Source organism: Pseudonaja textilis, chromosome 9 (assembly GCF_049901715.1).
Source record: "Pseudonaja textilis isolate UNSWEBS1 chromosome 9, rPseTex1.2, whole genome shotgun sequence".
In the NCBI taxonomy this organism is placed as follows: Eukaryota; Metazoa; Chordata; class Lepidosauria; order Squamata; family Elapidae; genus Pseudonaja; species Pseudonaja textilis.
In genome coordinates, this window is record NC_141998.1 from 27,576,815 (window position 1) to 27,597,176 (window position 20,362).

Below are 20,362 nucleotides of genomic sequence, written 5' to 3' on the forward strand. Positions count from 1 at the left end.
TCCCTACCAACTTCCAAAGCCTGTAGAGTCACACTACACGTATAATTATTTCTGGGTGCTGGTAACTTTTTTTTCACTTACTGGTTCAGGAGAAGGCTGTTTTCTTCATTGCTTTTTGGTATTTCAGATGTCATTTCTCTGGAGGAGGGCTTTAGGATTAAACCATTTTTAAAGTTAAGTAACAGGCAAATGAAGCAGAAACATCAAGAACAAATACAGGGTGTATTTCCTTAATGGAGGGAGCTTAAATCAAAGCAGTGGAATATTAGGTAGGCAATATTATTTCCCATCTCTTCTGGGCCAGAGGACCTTCTTCCTGCTTACTGGTATACCTACACCTGAAATATCCTGTCTGTATGGAATCAGACACTGGTTTCTCTCCCCCGGATGGCAGCAGCAAAGGCCTCCCTTCTCAGCAGCAGAGGGTGTGTTTTCACATTCAGTCATCATAGAGCCAAGGGGAAATCCCACACATTTTTAATAAAGCGTGCTTTTTGAGGTACTCCAGCCCCTACACACCAGGCCCTTCCCAAATTTCAGCCTCCCCAGACACTCTTAAGTTATACCTTGCAGTTCAAGCCATATTTGAACACACAGACCCCTCCCAACTTCAAGATGGTGGAGGAAGTGACTGTGGGAATCTCATCTCAGTTAGTCGTTAGTGTGGCATCCCTCAAAAAAGGTTTTGTCTTTCCCATTCCTCACCATCCATTCAATATTGGCTCTGTCCTTTTATAGGCAGAATTGTAAAAATTCATGCACGTTGAAGGCATTTTGTAAGAATGCTGCCAAAAAACTATTTGAATGACATGCTATGATATATTGTTTTTCTTGAGCTATAGTCTCACTGTAAAGTCCAGGCTGATCTGTGCCACTGAAAGTTCATTTTATGGAGCAGACTATTCCCCTTCTGTCTGGTTCCTTCATCTCTGACCCTACTTTCACTGACCTCTGGACAGTCCCCTTGTAGGTCTTCCACTCGGAGCGCTTCTTCCTTTTCCCTTGGAGAAGTTGCTTCACTCCATTCTTTATTCAGTTTCTTTAGCTGCTCTTGCTTAGTCCTGATGGTCTCTTCCAACTCACTGAAAGTGCCAAGGAATAAGTCAGTTGCCGCCCAGGATCTACATCTGTACTTCTGGACCGTTCTTCAGAAGTGGCCAATTCTTGTTCAACATTTGGAAAGTGAACATTGGGAAACATTGCTGAATTCAAGCATGGTGGCAAATGGGCCTAAAACATAGTGGGCACCTCCAGGTCAGTGAGCCAAGTAGCTTCCCATTCTTCCTAGGTCCTGAGAACATTCTCCACCAGTTGGCGGCATAGCTCTATACGTATGTGTCACGTGGCTTATTACCACATAAAGCCTGATCCAATCCTGCTTGTCTAGTGAAGAACAAATCTCACCTGGTATGCCTCTCCAACTGTTGGTGCTGTATCTGTAGCAATTCCACCTGAGACTCCAACTTTATTTTCTGATCCTGGAGTTCTGCCAGAGCACTGTGCAGCTGCTGTAAGGTATCTTCAAGATTCTCTTGTCCTTTTTGAGATTCCTCAAGGCGGGAACGAGCTGCTAAAGCAGCTTTCTGAAAAAAAAACCAAGGGGGGTGGGGTGGGGAGAGGGAGAGTCTACAAGATGCAACTTTAAATATCCAACTGACATGTAAAGTTTTTTGGCTAAGGTTAGTGCATCCTTGGCCACAGATAAAGATGAGCAGATACTCAACTGCAGAAACTCATCCTGCCAGCTTGTTTCTATTCTACAGCTGCCTTCCCACTCACATCTAGAGAAATGGGTCCCGACTGTGTGAGTTGCATGCTAAGAGCTCCAGGCCAAAAAATGTGTTGACTTCTCTGGACAAAACTTCCTCCCTACAACTTTAGAAAGCTACTACCAGAGAACAACACAATCTCCTAATTCTCAGTGTTAAGGCAGCCCTCAGCTAAAGAAGACCAGCTGAGAGCCAAAAGATGGAAACCTGTACCTAGAACTGTACTACTCCTGCCTCTCCTTTTCCCTCCCTCCCTCCCTCCTGCCATTGACATCAACTGCGGAGACTTCCCTTATGTCATCCTAAGGAAAAAGAGATTCCTAGCTCATTGCGAGAACTGCCAATGCATACATTTCTTTCTTCTTCAAGCTGCTTCTCTTCTTCTAGGACCTGCTGCCTTTTCTTCTTCCAGACCTCCTCCTGCACACAAATGAGAAATCATCTGAGTAATCTGGGAAGACCACAAAATTCCTCCCTCGGGACAAAGATTTATAGGGGCTAAGAAAGTGGACTCGCCACCAGCCCTCCAGATACGTTCCAGAGCACAGATTGGCCAGAAGTGCACCTTGGACAATTTAGGGCGCCAAAAACTGAATACAGTAAAATCTTATAAAGATCAAGAGCTTCTTAAGTTTCAGCTCAGCTCTATGCAGGAAATTCTACATCAAAGCTGTGCCAATGTTCTTCCTCTAGAGGAGAAACCGGTAAGCCAGCAGAAAATAGTGGAAAAGGCATTCAGATAATGGAAGTTTTCCGGAAAGAACTCATCCAGTCCTCCCAAAAGATACACATGGAGATCTGTGTTATGCGTTAACTAACAGTCTGAGGGGCCAAGCTGTAGTCTCCCCCACTGGTGTGATGGGCTACACAGTTGTGCATGTGTGTGCTCACCTGGGCACAGAATTGAGCTGCTTTTGTCTGGGCATCTTTAGCTCGGAGCTCCAGCTCCAGTTCTGCATCCTGGGCCTTCTTCTCCTGTAGGAAGAAAGCCAGAAGAGATGCAATCTCCTTGCCAAGACCCAGGCAATGAGGATGCCTACGTCACAAGGAATGACAAAAGAAGAACAACTAAGGTGCCAGAGGAACAAGAGAACCCTTTCCTTGGAGCCATGGGAAATTCAAGAGGAGGTCCAAGAAGGTAGGAGTTACAATTAGAGAGTCAAGCTCTTGAGGAAGGACTGCCAGGGTCTACTAGAAATGTCCTTTTCATGGGCAGCTGAGCCCCATGAGTTCTGTTATTTTGGATGCTCTATTGTTAACAACTAAGAATCTTTAATATAATTCAGTGGCATAAAAGTCTGATAGTCAGGTAAATATATAAACATGTTTTTAAACTAGCTCCATCTCTTCCTTGGATGCTGTGAGTAAAATAGCTATAAGCCTACTGGAACTTTTTCTGGGGATCCAGCTTATTAGTAACCTTACCTTGTCCTCGTGTTGCATCTGAATCCTAGCTAGAGTCTCCTGGTGTATCTTTTTCATTTTTTCCATCTCTCTAGCATGTTCTTGCTCAACCTCTTGACGCTTCTCTTTCAAAAGATCACTGAGCTACAGTTGGGTTAAAGGCATCCAGATTAAACTGATGTTATTCCCACCATCATCACACAATTACAACAAAAAAATGATCCAAAACTGCAGTCAAGGAATAGCACACCACACGTGAGCTATTGTGACTGGCACAGGTGTCGTGCGAGTCTAAATGGCTGTCATTATAACTATAAAGGACCACCCGCCTCCACCCACCTCTTCAAGAAAGAACCTGGGGCCTTCTGGGTGCTACCTACCAGGTATGCTAGAACAGAAAATCAGCTCTACAGGATGACCAGAATGGCGCTAGGTTGAGATTGGCTATCATAACCTTGCAAATCTGTGATATATGCTCCTTCCTATACTCCAGGGAATCGGGGAGGGGATGCCTGAGCCAATTCATAATTTCTTACTTCCCAGACTGATTAACAACAATCCCACCTCTCTCTGCTCTGTCCCTGCCCTACGTCCCTGCCCTTAGGTTGTAATGTTTGATTTTAGTTTGTTTATGCTTTAATGTACATGTATAAATTCCTTTCTTCAGGACTGTAAACCTCCCTGAGTTACCCTGTGGCAAGTTGGGTGGCCGATAAATTTAATTAATAAATAAATAAACAAATAAACAAATAAATAAATAAATAAATGCACTGAGAGGGAAGCATAACAGTCTGACTAAGAAACAGATCCTCTGTCAGTGCAGACTTGATCCTGCCTATTAGAGAGCACCTTGTAAGAAGTGTGGCGTTTACTCCTTACCTCTCGCTCATACTCTGCTACTTGATGTCTCTTTTGCTGAACGTTTTGCTCCACACTCTCGAGCTCCTTCTGAAGTTCTTCTTTCTCTCTTCTCTGAGCCTCCATTATTTCCATCCGGAGGGTCAGAATAACCTGGCCAGGAGATAAAGCAGGAGCCTTCAGGGATCTCTAGCCAATGTGTTGGTGTACAACCCACTGGAGGATTTTTCCCTAGCTGGTGGGAAAGACCAGTTGTTTTTCTTAAGCTAACTATACTTCATTAAGTATTTAAGTCACCAGTAAGCCTTTGTGCCTGCATGAGGAACTTACAAAGCTCCATAAGAGTTTGCCCAGTGTCTCCCTCTGTCATCAACAGTGCTCTCAAGTTTTAAGAGTGGCTTCCTTGCAATTTCTGGCTAAAAAGACTATGCTCAGGGAAATCCATATTCTATCTTGAGATATTAGGATTAAAAAAAAAGAACTGATCTGCTTGACAAGAATTCCTAAGAATCCCACAGTCCTCCTGACACCCCTAATACTAGGCTGACATAAGAGACACGGTATAAACGTACAAATTAAGGGGGGAAGAGAAGTACAGTTGCCAGCACCTCAGAAAATAAGTTATAGGAAAAACAACAATAACAAAAAACCACCAAAAAACACAGCCATCAAATAAGGAAAATCTGAGGGACAGCAGTCAGTGGTCTCGGCCTCAAAACTGTTCTACAGGTGTTAAAAATTCACAGATGAGGTAATGCATGGCAGACAGTATGCAGGATGTACCTATGCAGCTTGTGAAACTGGGATGAAAAGTGGAGACCCCAATGCAGCTGCAAGAACAAGGGCAAGGTTTGCTCCATCCCTTTTGACATGGATGCCTTACCTTCTGGTGCTCTTCTGCTGTTGCAGTTTTCTGTTGCTGGATATCTGCTGCCAGCTGCACCTGTAGTTCCTGCAGAGCCTGCCAAAGGATCAAGAAGATAGCTTGTAAAGAAATCAATTTATAGCTTCCAAATTAGAAGATTGGCAAATATTCCTTATCTATATCCACAAACAGTTGTCTTCTATGACCAGTGGTCCCCAAATTTCTTCCTGACTTGTGTCCTAATCTGCCTGTAGAATATGTTCCTTAATTTTCTTTACTAGTTACAAACAGGGATGGAAAACTGGTTTTGCACTGGCAGCCAAATGCTTTTTGCAATAATGGTAAGACCAGAACTAGACAGAACTCGCCCAATATCATGCAGCAATTCCATCATTGATGTCAACACCTGAACATGGAAATGTCCATTGTTACCAACCTTCTCATACTGTAAGAGACTGCTTTTCTATCCTTGCTAAACATTCTGAAGGAGTTTGACCAGGATGAGTATCAGTTCATTGAGTTAATTTTTTCACGGACATATTTCCTAAGAATGATTCCCCCTTTTGAGATCCAGTACGCCTGTAATTTTCACAGGGTCCACGCGTCCCATTGGAGCACTGTTGCCAGGCAGCTCTAATCTTCTGATTTCCCAGCCCCTGGGAGGGGTGAAGTGGGGCATACTCACCAGTTCCTTTTCTCTGCACAGCTTCTCCCTCAGTTCATTCAGGGCCCTCTGGTTCTCCTGCTCCAGTGCCACCAGTTCAGCCTGCTCTGCCATTTCAGCCTCTTTTTTTATCCGTTCCAGAAAAAGCCACTTCTGCTTTTTGAGCTTTTCTCTCTCCTGTTGCTGAAAGGATTCTAGCTCCTCTTTCAGCTGGTTCAGTGCAGCTTCTTGTGCCAGCCTGAAAGGAAGTGACCGAGAGATAGCAAGAAGACTTTTCTAGCTTTGTCCAGAGAGCCCTTGCAGGCAGCAAGCTGAACTCCTTGGGATGCCTTGCCCCCAGAAGTCCCCCTTTGCATCAGCATTTTGACCAGGGTGATCATATGGCCAAGGAAACCCCAAATTGGAATTCAAGGGCAGAGAATCGAGAATTCTGTCACCAGAAAATAGCATGCAAAGCTGCCAAAGTTTTTAGCAAAATTATTTTTCTTCTTCTTGGTGATGGTGGGAGATCTGCCAGTAGAGCAATAGCTTCTGTAGAGGGGAGGGGATTTTATAACAGACCTCTGGGACCAAGTCATGTACAGCTATGAGCTCTTCCAGTTGTACAGATTTTCAGGGACAGAGACTCACAATTTATCCGCTGAGTTTTGCAAGAAACCTCCAGCATCAACTAGTAGAGGAAGATGTGCACAGAATGCAAGCCCAGAGACCAAGGATGACTAGCAGTTGGCGGTGAAAGGCTGACACCCTGCTTTGCTCAGCTCTTTATCTGTCAGCAGGTTGCAATTCAAGGTGCCAGTCATCACCTACACAGTCCTACCTAGGCTAGGGCCAAGGTATCTGTGGAACTGCCAGACTGTTCCTGCTTGCCCTACCAGAGAGCGTTGCTTTGGGTCCCTTCTATCAAAGAGTCCCTTCTATCTATTTTGCTGGACCTGGAGTCTTGCCTTCTTTCTTGCAGCGCTTGCCTGTGGAACAACATCCTTCCAGAGTTCTGTATAGCCCCAACTCTCACAGCCTTTCATTAGGCACTAAAGTCCTTAGGGTATAAAGAGTATAACGGCATGAAGTCCATGTCCATATGTATAATTTAAAGAAATATGTAATTGTTGAAGTTTGCTGCTTAAGTGAGATGAAACTGTAAGATCAATCCTATCTTACCCATAAGTCCAAATGCTTTTATCTGACATAAAAAGCAGTCTCACCCATGAGACAGGGACCTTCCCATCCACAAATGTTTCAAACTACGGAGAATGCACACTTCAGCAGTGCTAATCTAGACATAAGGCTGACTCCAGTCCTGCAACCGTCATCGCGTCTTCCCCTGAAGAGGACAATAAGCAGACTTAAATGCAATCTGGTACCTGATCTTCTCCTTCCCTGCCTCCATCTCAGAATGCATCTCAGTGTGGAATTTTTGAAGTTCCACTTTGATCTCTTCCCTCAAGCGTATCTCTTCTTCCTGCCTAGTTGTCTCCAACTCAGTTTTCAATGACCTAATAGATAAGCAAATAGTGAATTGGGGTAGCTCCTAAAACAAAAGGAACACCACCACTAAAGTCTGCAGAAACCTTCAGCAATTTAAAGCAAAAGCCAACTGCGTGATTTCTAACTAAGGAAGATACATGAATGAATAAAGTCAATATGGCTCTAGAGAAAGATTTTTAAAAGTCCATCTTGCATGTATTTTGGGATCAGCCTTGGCAACATTTCTTGAAAACAGTTTGTTACCAATCAGTTTCTGAATGCAATTTCAAATGCTACTTTTAACCTATAAATCCTTAGAGGGCCTGATTCCAGTTGTCTTAGAGGCTGTTTCCTTCAGAGGATATATGCCTGGCCTGTGCGGTCATTGACTGACCACAGGGCAGTGACTGTGCATTGATCAGACTGCACCTACAATATGAGTCTAGTTTCAGTCAGCATGTTTCAAGGAAAACTCTGGGATATTGATCTCCTGGAATGAATTGAGAGGTACGCAACCAAGGTGATTAAAGTACTGGGAAAGAAAAAAGGTTTGAGGGACAGAGGTGCTGGATGTTTACCATGGAGAAGAGAAAACTGTGAAGAGCTGATATAGAAGACAGGCAGAATTGTTCAAAGTTCCAAAAGATGGAATGAAAAACAATGGAATAAGGTTTAGTTGGACATCAGAAAAATGGGAGAGAAAACAGGTTGCCTTTGGGAAGAGGTGGAATCTTTACTAGAAGCCTTTAAACAGAGGAGGCTATGTGACAATCTGTCAAGGATGCTGAAGGAATGAATTTCTGAACTATGCAAAGGATTGGATCAGATGTTTAATCCTTTCCAGTCCTGACACTCTATATTTTAACCACTGGTAACTGAGAGTCCATGTAGTAGAGCACTAAAAGTATTAGACTGAAACCCAGCAGAAGGAGATTCTTCACAGGTCCACAGAGATCACTCAGTGATTTCACTGCAGCTCCCCTGCAGCTCCCTGGGCTGCTTTCAGGGGAATAAAATAAAGGAAAATCCCTACGTATGGCCCATTCAGCTCCGAGAAGAAAAGCAGGACATAACGTAATAGGAAAGACAACTGTCATGACTCTCACAAGTAAAAGCAGAGTCATGTTCAAAACTTACTACTTCGTAAGTTATTCTGGTTAAGAGAGAAAAGATGCATACAACCTCACTGCAGGAATAGGGGGGAAATGGGAGACAAACAACCAAAACATCAGGCAATGCAAGAATTAAATGCTGATATACACCAGAGTCCTACACAGAGGACAAATCAGTACCAATCAAATCCACAAGTCATGAGTAGCCCAGGGGAAGTGTCAAATAGCTGTGGTCTGTATCGAACAGATAAGTTACATAAAGGCAGTCAATTATTCTTTTAATGGATGAGCTTTTCCTAAAAGTTTCTCATTAAGTAGCTTCTTTGACATTTTCTGTTGGGATTTGGGATCTCAATGTTGCAACAAGTAGTCCTTGCCTCCTTCTGGGAAAGAATTTAAAAACACCAAGACTTTGGACTTAATCTATGTGACTGAAGATAAGTACTACTGGCATTTATTTGGGCGGGGTGGGAGAAGAAAACCAAGTATCCATAGTATAGATTCAAAGAAACTCACCAAAGGGCAGACTCTTGCTGTTGATGTAACATCTGGATCTCTTCTTCCTCTCCCTGTTGCAGTTCTTCCTGCAAATTCTGAACATGTATCTGTTTTTCTTCCAGCAAATAAACGTTTGTTTCTTCCACTTTGGTTATTTCCTTCAGTGACCCTCCAGTATGGACATTCCATGGCTTTATTGGGTCGATTTCAGTCTCAAACTGCCTGCTATTAAGAGAAACAAGTTCACACCAATTATTACTTGAAATGGACCAGGGTAGAATACAGAAGCCTAAAAAGACCTGATACAGAAAAAAGACCTATGAGCAAACGGAAGCCTATTTAGGACAATTCTTCATCACTCAGCAAAGCAAATGCCAATTCATTCAATTTTGATATCCTCAGGTTGCTTCCAGCATACACCAAGATGCCTGAACAATCATTTCAATCTGACGTGCTTTCATCTTATACTTTTATTACTTGCAGTAATATCACTTCTTTCATCTGCAGCCAATGAGCTTCTCAAACAGGAAGAAACCCAGAGGATCAAAATATGCAAAGGGATAAGAAAGCACTCTTTAATCAATTGTTCAGCTCAGTATAACATTGAACTGTTAACTGCACACTTACTTACTTAACTTTATTGTCATTGCACCTCGTACAATGAAATCAAACACCATCTTCAGTTGGCTGTAACCTTCCCCATTAAGGTTGCAGCAGGGTAAAATCCCTAGGGCAGAGTTGAGGAAGGGAATTTCCCTAGATGCTTAGTTGTATACATACTTTCAGAAAAGGAGAAGAGTGCTTGGAACACACTCCTTACAAAATACTGAGGAGGTTTACCGTTTAATATCAGAATCAAATAACAGTACCACATTCTATGAATGGTCTGAACACCTTTAAATGCAATGCATCTTGTATAGTTTTAATTTTCCTAATCATCTGGATTCTGGATACCAACATGGGGGGGAAGGGCTAACCTCATACAATATAAATGGCTTTTTGTTAATATGTTCATTTTGTTTTCCTGGCTTGTTCAAAGTTTACAGATATATCTTAGAAGCATCAGAATCGCTATTTGTGGGAATGCCTTTGCAACTAGTGTAGAAAATTTATTTACTGCAGAATTCAGCAGCCGACTGGTCTCTGGAAATAGTCAAAAGAAGGTGTATTTCATTTATACTAAAATATTATTCTGGGAGAATTTCCAGGTACTGGTTATTACCCTTAAGTCCCTTAAAGGCATTCAAGTTAATTTTTTTTCTAGAGTAATTCACATTTCATCCTAATCACTGAGTTGATTTAAAAAAGCTATTCCTATAGATACCACAGCTTGTTATGCAGGGATTCAAGAATTAAGCCTTTTCAGCAATTCCTCCTGGTCTCTGATGCGACCTCCTTGTTAAGACGAAGGAACCTACCTGCTTTATTAGAATTTTTAAAAAATGTTTAACATGCATGTTTTTGAGCAAACTTTTAATAATTCTTTAAATTTTATTTATCCATATTTGGTTTTAAGCTTCCTCCCCACACTATAAATTAGTGAGATGCAAGATGAAAGAATCGGTATTTAATGATGAAAGAATCGTTAAATAAATAAAATGCACAACGTTGCTACAGTCTCTGTTCTACGCTTACATGCGTTGGTGAAAACCAATGTGCTTCAGAAGCTGCTGTTATTTTCAGGGACAGGACTCTCTTAAGAGACCTGGTTAGATTTGGGGCTTCCAGCAGCCCAAGACAATGTTGCTGGCCTTTAAATCCATCATCCCAGACTATGAAAAACGGCTAACTCTCCACCCCAGCCAAATAAGTGGCTCCAAGTTGCAGGCAGTGCTGCCACAAGGAGGGCGGAAGAAACAAGTGGGGACAGAGTGGAATTAAACGAAGCAAGCCTGCAGAAAGTCAGGTCTCGGGAGACGGCTGTGCAACGATCATGCTTTTTGCAAAGGATTTGGGCTTCTATACCTCTCTTCTGCCACAGCAGATCCACTATTGTGCTCCTCTTCCAAGCTGTCTTTGTCCTCATTTTTCTCCTGTGCCAGCCAATTTTTGTCCTGCAAGAGAAAGGAAAGATGGAAGCTTTGCCACAGCTCTGCATTTCATTGAAAAGGTGATGAATATCACAGATCCAATCTGGACAAGAGATTTCTAGATTTGTGATATCATGATCTGATGCAAGATTTTACCTACTGTGGAACCAACAAAAAACAGTTATTGTAACACAGTTATGTGTCTGAAAAATCGAAAGGAGTTTGAAATATTTCACACTACTACAAAAGCAAATGAAAAATAAAGGAACTGATGGAAAAGACTGAAAGAAAAAATCAAGAGGACCAAATCACTCAATAAAGCCTGGAGGATATTTAAAAGTACAATAACCAAGGTTCAGCAAGAATGCTAAGCCCAGAAGAGGCCAGCACGACTCTTTAGTCATATTCAGGAAGCTTTAAAACTTCAGAAGGGTTCTTTTAAGAAAGTTTGCCCTTAGGAGAACAAAAAGGAGCATAAAAAGTGTATGACATGCAAAAAGAATTTCAGGAGTGCACATAGGAAGAAATGTTAAACATTAAACTTTTAAATATATATTTAAAGCAGGAAACTGCAGTTGGATCTTAGATGATGAAGGAGGAAAAGGAATATTCAGGGGCACTATAGAGATTAGTAAGAAATCCAGTTAGGTTTTCTGTCTCTCTTTGCTATTGAGTGGATATCTTGGATTGACTTTCACAGGGAAGAACCAGAACTGTTGAGCAAATTGAGATGACAAGATACTCTAAATCAGGGGTGTCAAGCTCAAATTCATTGAGGGCTGCATCGGGGTTGTGTTTGATCTCGGGGGGGGGGCAGGGTTGCCATGGCCAGGGTAGGCGTGGCTAGCTCAACATCACTCATGTCGGGGGCCCGAGTGCTGGTATGGTGGCCCAAATGCTCTGCCAGCGAAAACGGGCTCCCGAGCTCTGTTTTTGGTTGCGATGGCCTCCTGCAACCCTCTGCCAGCGAAAACGGAGCTCAGGAGGATTGCACATGGCCCTCACAAGCTCTGTTTTTGGCTGTGATGGCCTCAAATAATTCCCTCAACACTATCCAATTATTTACAAAATCTGCATTACTGTTACTATTAATCTTCTCATCACTCCTTATCACCCATCCTCTCCCACTTGCGACTGTATGACTGTAACTTTGTCGGAGCTCGGGAGGAATGCGCACGGCCCACACGAGCTCCATTTTTGGCTTGGATGGCCTCCTGCAACCGTCTGCCAGAGAAAACTGAGCTCAAGAGGACTGCGTGTGTCCCACACAAGCTCCATTTTCAGCTGCGATGACCTCCTGCAATCCTCTGCCAGGGAAAATGGAGCTCCAGAGGGTCGCCTGCAGCCCAGGGCCAGTCCTTCACTGTTTTCAGGGCGGTCCCATGGGCCAGATTCAGCCTGCGGGCCTTGAGTTTGACACCCCTGCTCTAGATTATTTGAAGATATTACAAATAACAAATAATTGAGTCCTCATGGCATCTACCCAACAGATCTTAAAATAGTTCAACTGCAGACTTGCTGACTTCCTAGAAAAAGCATGTAATCCTCAAATTGGGCACAGTGCTGGAAGGTAGCAAATGTAGCATTGATTTTTAAGAAAGGACACAAGAAGATGCAGAAAATTAGTTTAATGTCTACTCTTGAGAAATTGGCAGAAACAAAAAAGCATAACGAAGAAGCCTGGTGGAAATAAAATCTGTATGGATTCCACAGAAATAAGTCCTGACTGCCCTTTGAGGTAGGCCATGTCTGAAACTTACACTAGAGAGTTCCTGGCATCCTATTTTATTGTTAGAGGATATAATATCAGAATTTGAAAGTCTGACCAAGTTTCTTTTTCCCTCCCTCGATGCCCAAGAGAGTCAAGGTGGGGCAGTCTTGAATTTCTTCCTTATCCCCTCCTGTCTGCGGGGCAAAGTTGATATTTCCATAATTGTTGTTGCATCCCTACTTCAAGCTCTCTCTCTATATTCCTCTGCAAATATTGCCTCAAGAAATAGCCAAAGTTTCCGAGGTGTCAACAAACATGTGAATTGAAGTAGTTCTGTGATGTCATATACACGAACTTTGAAAAAAAAGTCACTTATCAAAGGGACTTGGGTAAATTTCTTGTCCTCGATATGAAAAGCTGTTTTTTGATGGATTACTAACTGGTTAAAAAAAAAATCCAGCAACTTACTTCCTCTTTCAAAGTGCTTTCAGTGGTGGCTCGGTTCACCCCAAATTTTGGACTGTTTAGGACTGGAGGTATTTCAGCCACGTCCAAGACTTTTTCTAGAATAAGATTCTGGAAACCAAAGACAAAAAAAGCATGTGTGTGGAAAAGGAAAACTATCCTAGAGACCATTACAAAACCTAAAACCAACATAAGGTTGCCGAAAAGCATACAGGAAAACAAACTATGGGCTCTAGACGACCTGGGATATTTCTAAAAGGACTACATTCCTAAATAGATTGTTCAGGAACAAGTGAGTCCTCAGTTCAAAGATGCCATTTCAAGGTAACAACTTGGGATAAAAAAGCAGCTCAGTGAAGAACTAGCTTTGAGCACAGAATCATAGACAAAAGGAAACCAAGCGAAAGCCTCCCTACCCAATGGCTTTCATCCTCTACTGGAACGCATTCAGAAAAACATACAGCTCCTCAAGTTACAGACACTGTTCTCAAACTGCATTTTAAAAGACAGAAGGGTTTTCCAACTGATCAGTTGCTCAGGGTTCCTCCTAACTTTATTAATTCCCCCCTCATTAACTTTAGTCAAACTTTCCTGAGGATTAGGATGTGGATGAGCTGCCTGGATGGGCCAATTCAGTTCTGTCAAGGTGCTGCTTGGGGCTTCCTGGTGCTATACCAGTTACGTTTTAAAGACAACGATGAGCAGTTTGAATTGGGTTTGGAAACCTTCTCTTAAGCAGCACAGTGACTAGGGTTTTGTTACCTGGTCTACAAAGGGCCCATCGTGAAAACCAGGCAACTACTGCATTTCACAATAACTATATAGTTGTTGAACCACATAAAACACATTTAGGACAGATCAGAAAGTGTCCCCCGTAGCATTAAATGCACTCTTGCCCTGTTTCTTTTACAGGAACGCATCACCCTCCCTTGCCATCTGGGAGCAGATTTCCCAGGCTCACAGAGGCAATGCCGGGAAAGGCTTTTTCAAAGATCCTTCTGGGATACATTATGAAAAAAACCACGTTCCCTTCAGAGGTATAGCAGACGTGTTTGATGGGAAAAAAAATACTACCTCACTGACTTCTTTCTTCTCTGTCACATCGGATATCAAGTGAGGCAAACAAGCTTCCTTTTCCTCCTCATTTTTTGATTTTAAAGTATTTTTTATGCAGCTGTTGGCCTACCAAAGGGAAACCAATCAAAATATCAGTGCATTAAGATGGAAAAAGGAGCCACAAGGCCAGTCCAACCTGCAGTCAGGTGCCTTGCGATTGTTCAAGACAGCATGCTAGTCCTACAGAGTTTCTCCCATTTGTTTTTAGGGAGCTGTGAAGAGCACTGGTTGAAACAGCCACAATGTCACATAATCAGGACACAAGGCTCTCTTGAAAAGCCTGGACCAAAGGAGGCAAAAGAGAACATCCGGATGGGCATTGTGAGTGTTGGAATATTGCTGCCTTTGACACAATGCAGCAGGACCATTGTAGCGTTATATATTTCAAGAGAGGAAACAAGTCTTCTCTCACCTTTATTCACACTATATATATCTCGACCATCTCTCCAATCTTGTCTAGTATTTTAATTGCCAATTGCCAATTGTCTAGTATTTTACACCTTTGCCAATTTTACTCTATTTTGAAGTTCCAGTCACACCACCAAATATAATATTAAAATGTAAAGGACAAAGTAGCGATTACAATCATTTTATATGAAATCTTTTTTCAGCTTCATAATGTATCAGTATTTTCACCAAGCTACCCAAAAGGATCCTGAGATCCTTTCTCTGGTTGCCCACTATTTACTGTGTATGCAATCAGGATAGATCTTTCTCCCACCAGGCATCACTTTGTACTTGCATACATTAAAAGAAATGTACTGTTTTAATAGCTGTTCCCCAAGCTTAAGTGGGTCCTTTTGGAATTATTGAAACACTTTGCTGCTCACTTTTAAGCCCAGATAATCTCTGAACCAGTTAACAATATAAACATTTCCTTTCTTAGTACTATCTAATAGGGGATATTCCTATTCTCTCTTCCCAGTTCAGGGGCCAGTCAATAAGTAGGAAGCTGGAGTTCAAATCCGAACCTTACACCAGTTACTCATTCTTGGTCTAACCAGCCATCAGAATATTGGTGTCATGCAATAGTTTACAGTGGGGGGAAATCTGTCTTCTCAGAGAAAAGACAGATTATAAATGCCAATTGCCTACCTCTTCAATCCAATCTCCGTTTTTTGGAAGCCCAACCCTGCAGGTTCCTTCCATCAAAATCATATTGGGCATCAGCTGCTCTCCTGCCTGGTTGTCTTGGAGGATGCATGCCTGACCTTCACGGGGCTTCAACCTCTCTCCTTCAGGAATTGCTGCTTCTACTGCTGCCGTTTCTCTAGTTCCTTCTCCGTCAGGATGAACAGTCTGATCAGAATCAAGCCCTTTGCTGCAGTCTTTCTGACCCCTGAGAGACTTGGGTACGCCGGATTCTGTTCTCCTAGATTTCTGCACCATGTGGAGGACATGTTGATAGAACTTCTGATCCTCGGAATAGCACTCACTAGCTGACTGATTGTCTGGGGAGCTCTGTGCTTGGCTATTTATAGCTTCCAAAAATGGTCTTTGGGGAGAAGGCAGATGCTTTGTGGGATGTTCAGATTCACAAGAGCTATGTAAATCCCAGGAGAAATTGTCTACTTCACCCAAGACCTGAGAAGCAAGGTGGTCAGACAGGCTGCTAGCAACACTCATGCTATTACCGCTGTCAGATTCTATCTTTGGATCGTGTTTTTTCCCCTCTGTGAGTTGACCTGGTGTAGGAGATGACACTTCACTCCCCGAAATTCCTGTCTTGGCTCCAAGCTCAACAGAACCCTGCAGCTGAGAATGAGGAATAAGAGTCTCGATCTGCCATGGGCTGGACTCTGTGGCCTGGCATTGTTCAGAAGGGTTCTTTTTTCCCCTTCTCTCCTTTATTCTCTCCAGAGGCCTTAATATTTCATTTTGAAAATAATGGATGTCACCTTGTCCCTCCAAAGTCCCAGATGAGATCAATGTGAAAGCAGCAGCAGAGGGAGAAAGCTGCATTTCCTTTTCAACACTATGCAAGAAGTCTTCCTTCCTGACTAGTCCATCTCCCTCCGCATGGCCTTTCCCATGGTCTTCACCTTGTTTTTCTCCCTCTAAGAACAGCTTTTTCTCCTTGACTCCCCCCAGGGCTAACACAGTCATAGCACCTGCTATAGTTTGAGAGGGTTTCTTCAGTGTTTGGAAAAAAGGCTTTATGAGGTGGATACTATCTACATCCTCAGCTTCCAAGTCTGATAAAACACCACTAGCAGCTGCACATTTGATTTCTGTATTTGCATCTTGTTGTGCTTGATGATTAATGTCTGACCGGCTGGAAGATGCATTTCTTCCAAGAATTTTCTCCACATCTGCAAGGATCTGTTGAGTCCGGTTAGATTTTTCTGGCAGAAGAGGTTGTAGTTTCCCTGGGGCAAGGCTCGATAGCAGCCTGGACAAATCACCAGCATCTGAAATCTTTCCCTTGGCGTTTTTTAGGAAGAAGTCATTCTGTGTTACCTGGCTACCCTGTTGCTCTAGGTCAGGACTACCATGCTCTGAATACAGGACAGGAGATGATACTCGATAAAAGGACGTTGATGGAAGAATCCCTGATTCCGACTGCATCTCCTAAGTAGGCAAAAACCATCAGGTTACTGATTTTGTAAACAGGCTAAGTTTCCTTCTATATGAGCCATGCAAGGAAAAACAACCCTGCATTTCTTACTCTTGCTTGCCAGAGGAACCCACCATGATGGTTGGTAGACTTTTGATATCAGCTTGGATATGGTAATTGGCTGTTTGAATGACATGCACAGTTACAATAGCTTTTTTTTTTTTTTGGGGGGGAGAATTCAAGGCAAACCCTGCCAAGTTTTCAGCACCAGAGACTGAAAGAAACACCCATGAAATAAGAGCAAGTGCCAGGCTAGAACCGGCCTCTACGTTTCTGGAATGGTTTAAAAAGCTGTACAAAACATATTGTTCTCTCCAGTTATTACTTAAGTTTTTAAAAAAGAATTTTTTCCCAGCCATGTCAGGAAAGGGTTAAACAAAACTGAAAGTGGGAAAGTCTTGACTACTGCTAGTCAGGTGTAAAGCCCAGATCCTTTATCTCATGGGGAGACAGGTCTTTGGAGGGAGGTGTGGAGGTGAAGAACAAGAACAAAATGAGAAACCAGAAAGGTTTTATCTGTTTCTCGGAAATGCTTGTTCAAGTACTCACCACAAGATGCTTCGATGGGTCTCTTTCTTTCTTATCCTTTTTCTTTTCTGCCCTTTTCTTCTTTTTCTCTTTTTTTTTAAGACCTCCATGTTCCAGAATTTTTTCCCTTTCCTGGATGACAAGTTGGCGGTAGCGCTCATCACACGGATGGTCCCAGGTCGACTGGCCATTGGCAAAATTGAAGTAATAGATATCGCCAGTGATATCTTGACTGCAGACAGAGAGGGAGACAGCAAGTAGCAACCGCTCAGGGAGACCCCCTCCCTGCCCAAGAGAAACTGGAGCCCCCCCCAGGAGAGAGAAAAAGAGCAGGACGGGACAGGAACTATGCCACCAATGGAATTTGACGGAAACCCCCTTCTCCTCGTCACCGCACCCGAAACCGGCGCCCGAGTCGTACCTGGCACCCAGGCAGGAAGACATATGAAGGTCCGCGGGGGGCTGGGCCGTTGCGGCGCTTCCCCGGGACCGGAGTACCTCCGCCCGGCCTCGCCTCGCCCCTGAACCTCCAGCTAGGCTGAGCGGCACCATCGCATCCGCCCGGGACATTCGGGGCCGCCCAGAACCGCGCCCGGGAGGAGGAGCGGGAGCGGCGGTCAGGCTTACCACGGCTTCCACTCGGCGGGCAGCGGGGCCACGATGCCCTCCCGGGCCAGCCACATCAGCTCCGGCTCGTGCTCGGGGTCGATGCCCACCACGCGAGCGAACTCCTGGATCTCTGCGGGAGAGACGCACCCGGTGAAGAGACCCCGCGGGGCCGCGGCTGGCCCGAGGAGCCCGCGCGCCCGCCCGCCTACCTCGCTCGCTGGGGATGTAGCTGTCGTCGTAGTCCTCCTCCAGGATGAGCTGATCGCCGATCCGCAGGGCGGGCCCGGCCATGGCCTGCGGGGGGGCGCCGAGCGAGGGACCGCGAGCCCCGCTGCCCCAACGGAAAACTCCCGCCCCCGGAAAGCGACGCGGCCGTTGCCATGGCGCCGCGCCGTCTCCTAGCGCCGCGCCGCGCCGCCCTGCGTCGTTCGGGCGCCGATGGTGGAAGCGGCGGAACGAAGTCCCTCGGGCCGCCCAGGTAGAGGGACTCGCATGGCCGTCCTTTCACCGTGGCGAGGCGGGCTCCCGATCCAGGCGTCCCCGCGTCCCGGGGGTTTCATCCACGCCCCCCCCACACGCACAAATCATGTGGCGGCCAAGCGGGGACGCTGCCCTTGCCCCGGTGCCCGCTGGCCCGGCCCGCGCCGGCTGTTTTGGTAGCTGCAGCTTCAAAGGCCTTTTGCAAGCTTTGGCAAAAGCTTCACTGAAAGGAGTGGAAGAAGAGGTAAGGTTGGAGGTTCAGGAAGGCTGGACCCACTCTGTTGGCTCCACCATGGTTTTTTTGGAAGGGATGCAGAACACCAAAGTCATTTGTCAGCCAAGTCACACCACTTTCTTCTCTCCTGAAACTTTCTATCTTTAAAAAGATGCATTCTTCTTTGTTTTTCACCATTTCTGTAGGTTTGTTTACACATTAATTGGTGAGCAATGGCATCCCTATGAAGATAAAAAAGAAGCAGCATTGAGCCACAAACTCTTGTGGATGGAAGGGCACAGTTTATAGTCTTGGGAAAATTGTACAGCAGGTTAGGAGGTGGATATTTAACCCACACCCAACATTTACATAATAAAATTGTTTTTGTTATGATCTTCAAAAAACCCTGCTGATTTCCTTGTTTGATGTATTGGATAGCACACTTGCTGCTTAAATGAAAGAAATGATTGCATTTCAGCTTCCCAGGTTGGACATAAACATGGTAGTAAGAATACTCAAATGTAGATTCCCCCCCTCTAATGTAATTGCAATTCAAAAGCTGGTTAACTCGCATCCTTTTGTTGAGACTCGAGAGTGGAGCCTTCCCCTTTTCAGGAGTTGTCACAGGAGGTGTGGAAGGACACATCTCATAGAAAGAAACCACTGCAAGTATGCAGGTCCAATGCTAGCAGTTAGCCAATAGGAAGAGAAAGAAGTTTTGTGTAATAATGTAGTGTCCCCAACCAAACATAAAAACCCTAAAAATACTGTTTTGTACAATTATGTTTTATTGTGTAGGGGGAAAAAACAGGGAGGGCAACATGGTGACAATCAATCCCCCTCTGCTTTTGCCCAGGTTTGTGGAGACTGAAATCTCCAATTTCTTATTTTAAGCATTTAAATATCCTAGTTATGTTTTACAATGGGTTTTTTTTTCATTTTTGTTGTAAGAGTGCCTTGCTGATAGGATAAATAGAAAGAACAGATTATAAAACTTTTTAATAAAAACGTATGTCTCAAAAATAGCAGTGAACATAAAACCTAACCTTATTAACACCATCACAATAAATTCAAACAAACCACATTAAACATTGTCTTCCTGTCCCATAGTCACTAGTGCCTTTAGAAAAATGACCTTCCCATAATGGATTACTTCCTGTCCGACAGCCTTTTTTCCCCCCCAACTATCTTTGGTAGCGACCTTCCCAGGATGGCCGACTTCCTGTCTACCCTTCTTAGTCATCCCCCAACTGCCTTTCGCAGCGACCTGGGCATGATGGGACTTTTAAATGGGATTTTAATTTTTTTTTTATTCTGTAGTTATTAAATTCCTTAATATTAATCGGGCAACAGGAGGCCCATTTGCTGCAACATAGGTACAGAAGAAGGAATCCTGCTTCCAAAGCCTTAAACCGTTAAAAAGATCTATGATGGCCTCAATGCTAATGCTAAGAGACAGAAAACTGCCATCCTGTGGTCAAGGCGGGTATAGAAATAACTCACAATTGAGTGAGATTGGGATGGAGGGAGGGCAGGCAATAGAGCCAAGCCTGGAGTCACGATGGGAGGCTGAATCTGGCCCTAGCAGGGAAGGAAGGAGGATGGGTAGGAGATTGGTTTCCTCTCTACCTGTTGCAGTCTGAAGGGATCATTGAATGGAAAGCTGGCACCTCTTCCCTTAAAGCGTAGTGTTCTGTTTCCCTTCCTTGACTTTGGTGTTGCCATTGCAATTCCTTGCAGCCCTCTTACCTGCTGCATCTTCTCACATTCTGATTTTCCCAATGTCCACATGCCTGGATTCTGGGAGTGCCACCACTGGGCATGGACTCTCTGATCTTGTCACTCTTTGCCTTTCAAGTATACCGCCTGTCTGATGGTCTTGTTTCTTCCTTGACTTGGGTGCTTCCATTGTTTTTCCTTGCTTCCAACTACTGCAGCATCTTAATGTTCCGGCA

General features: G+C 44.0%; 1 protein-coding gene across 11 annotated transcripts in view; it reads right to left on the bottom strand.

Moving 5' to 3' along the window:
* Positions 1-18,049, bottom strand: part of CEP164 (centrosomal protein 164) — a 31,363-nt gene extending 13,314 nt beyond the window's left edge. For 4 of the 11 annotated variants that reach the window (XM_087939259.1, XM_026709041.2, XM_087939260.1 and 1 more), the window contains exons 1-18: positions 17,923-18,049; positions 17,732-17,843; positions 17,126-17,336; positions 15,055-16,530; positions 13,918-14,025; positions 12,847-12,954; positions 10,603-10,691; positions 8,656-8,862; positions 6,925-7,056; positions 5,582-5,798; positions 4,915-4,992; positions 4,053-4,184; positions 3,195-3,317; positions 2,661-2,744; positions 2,121-2,189; positions 1,405-1,583; positions 950-1,082; positions 82-149 (exon numbers count right to left, since the gene is read on the bottom strand). In XM_087939259.1, coding sequence (XP_087795385.1) covers positions 82-149; positions 950-1,082; positions 1,405-1,583; positions 2,121-2,189; positions 2,661-2,744; positions 3,195-3,317; positions 4,053-4,184; positions 4,915-4,992; positions 5,582-5,798; positions 6,925-7,056; positions 8,656-8,862; positions 10,603-10,691; positions 12,847-12,954; positions 13,918-14,025; positions 15,055-16,530; positions 17,126-17,336; positions 17,732-17,843; positions 17,923-18,004 — 3,608 coding nt within the window. In that variant the 5' untranslated portion in view covers positions 18,005-18,049. The remainder of the gene's footprint in view (positions 1-81; positions 150-949; positions 1,083-1,404; positions 1,584-2,120; positions 2,190-2,660; positions 2,745-3,194; positions 3,318-4,052; positions 4,185-4,914; positions 4,993-5,581; positions 5,799-6,924; positions 7,057-8,655; positions 8,863-10,602; positions 10,692-12,846; positions 12,955-13,917; positions 14,026-15,054; positions 16,531-17,125; positions 17,337-17,731; positions 17,844-17,922) is intronic. The other 7 variants (XM_087939263.1, XM_087939257.1, XM_087939264.1 and 4 more) reach the window with 5 other exon arrangements.
* Between the last annotated feature and the right edge of the window lie 2,313 nt (positions 18,050-20,362).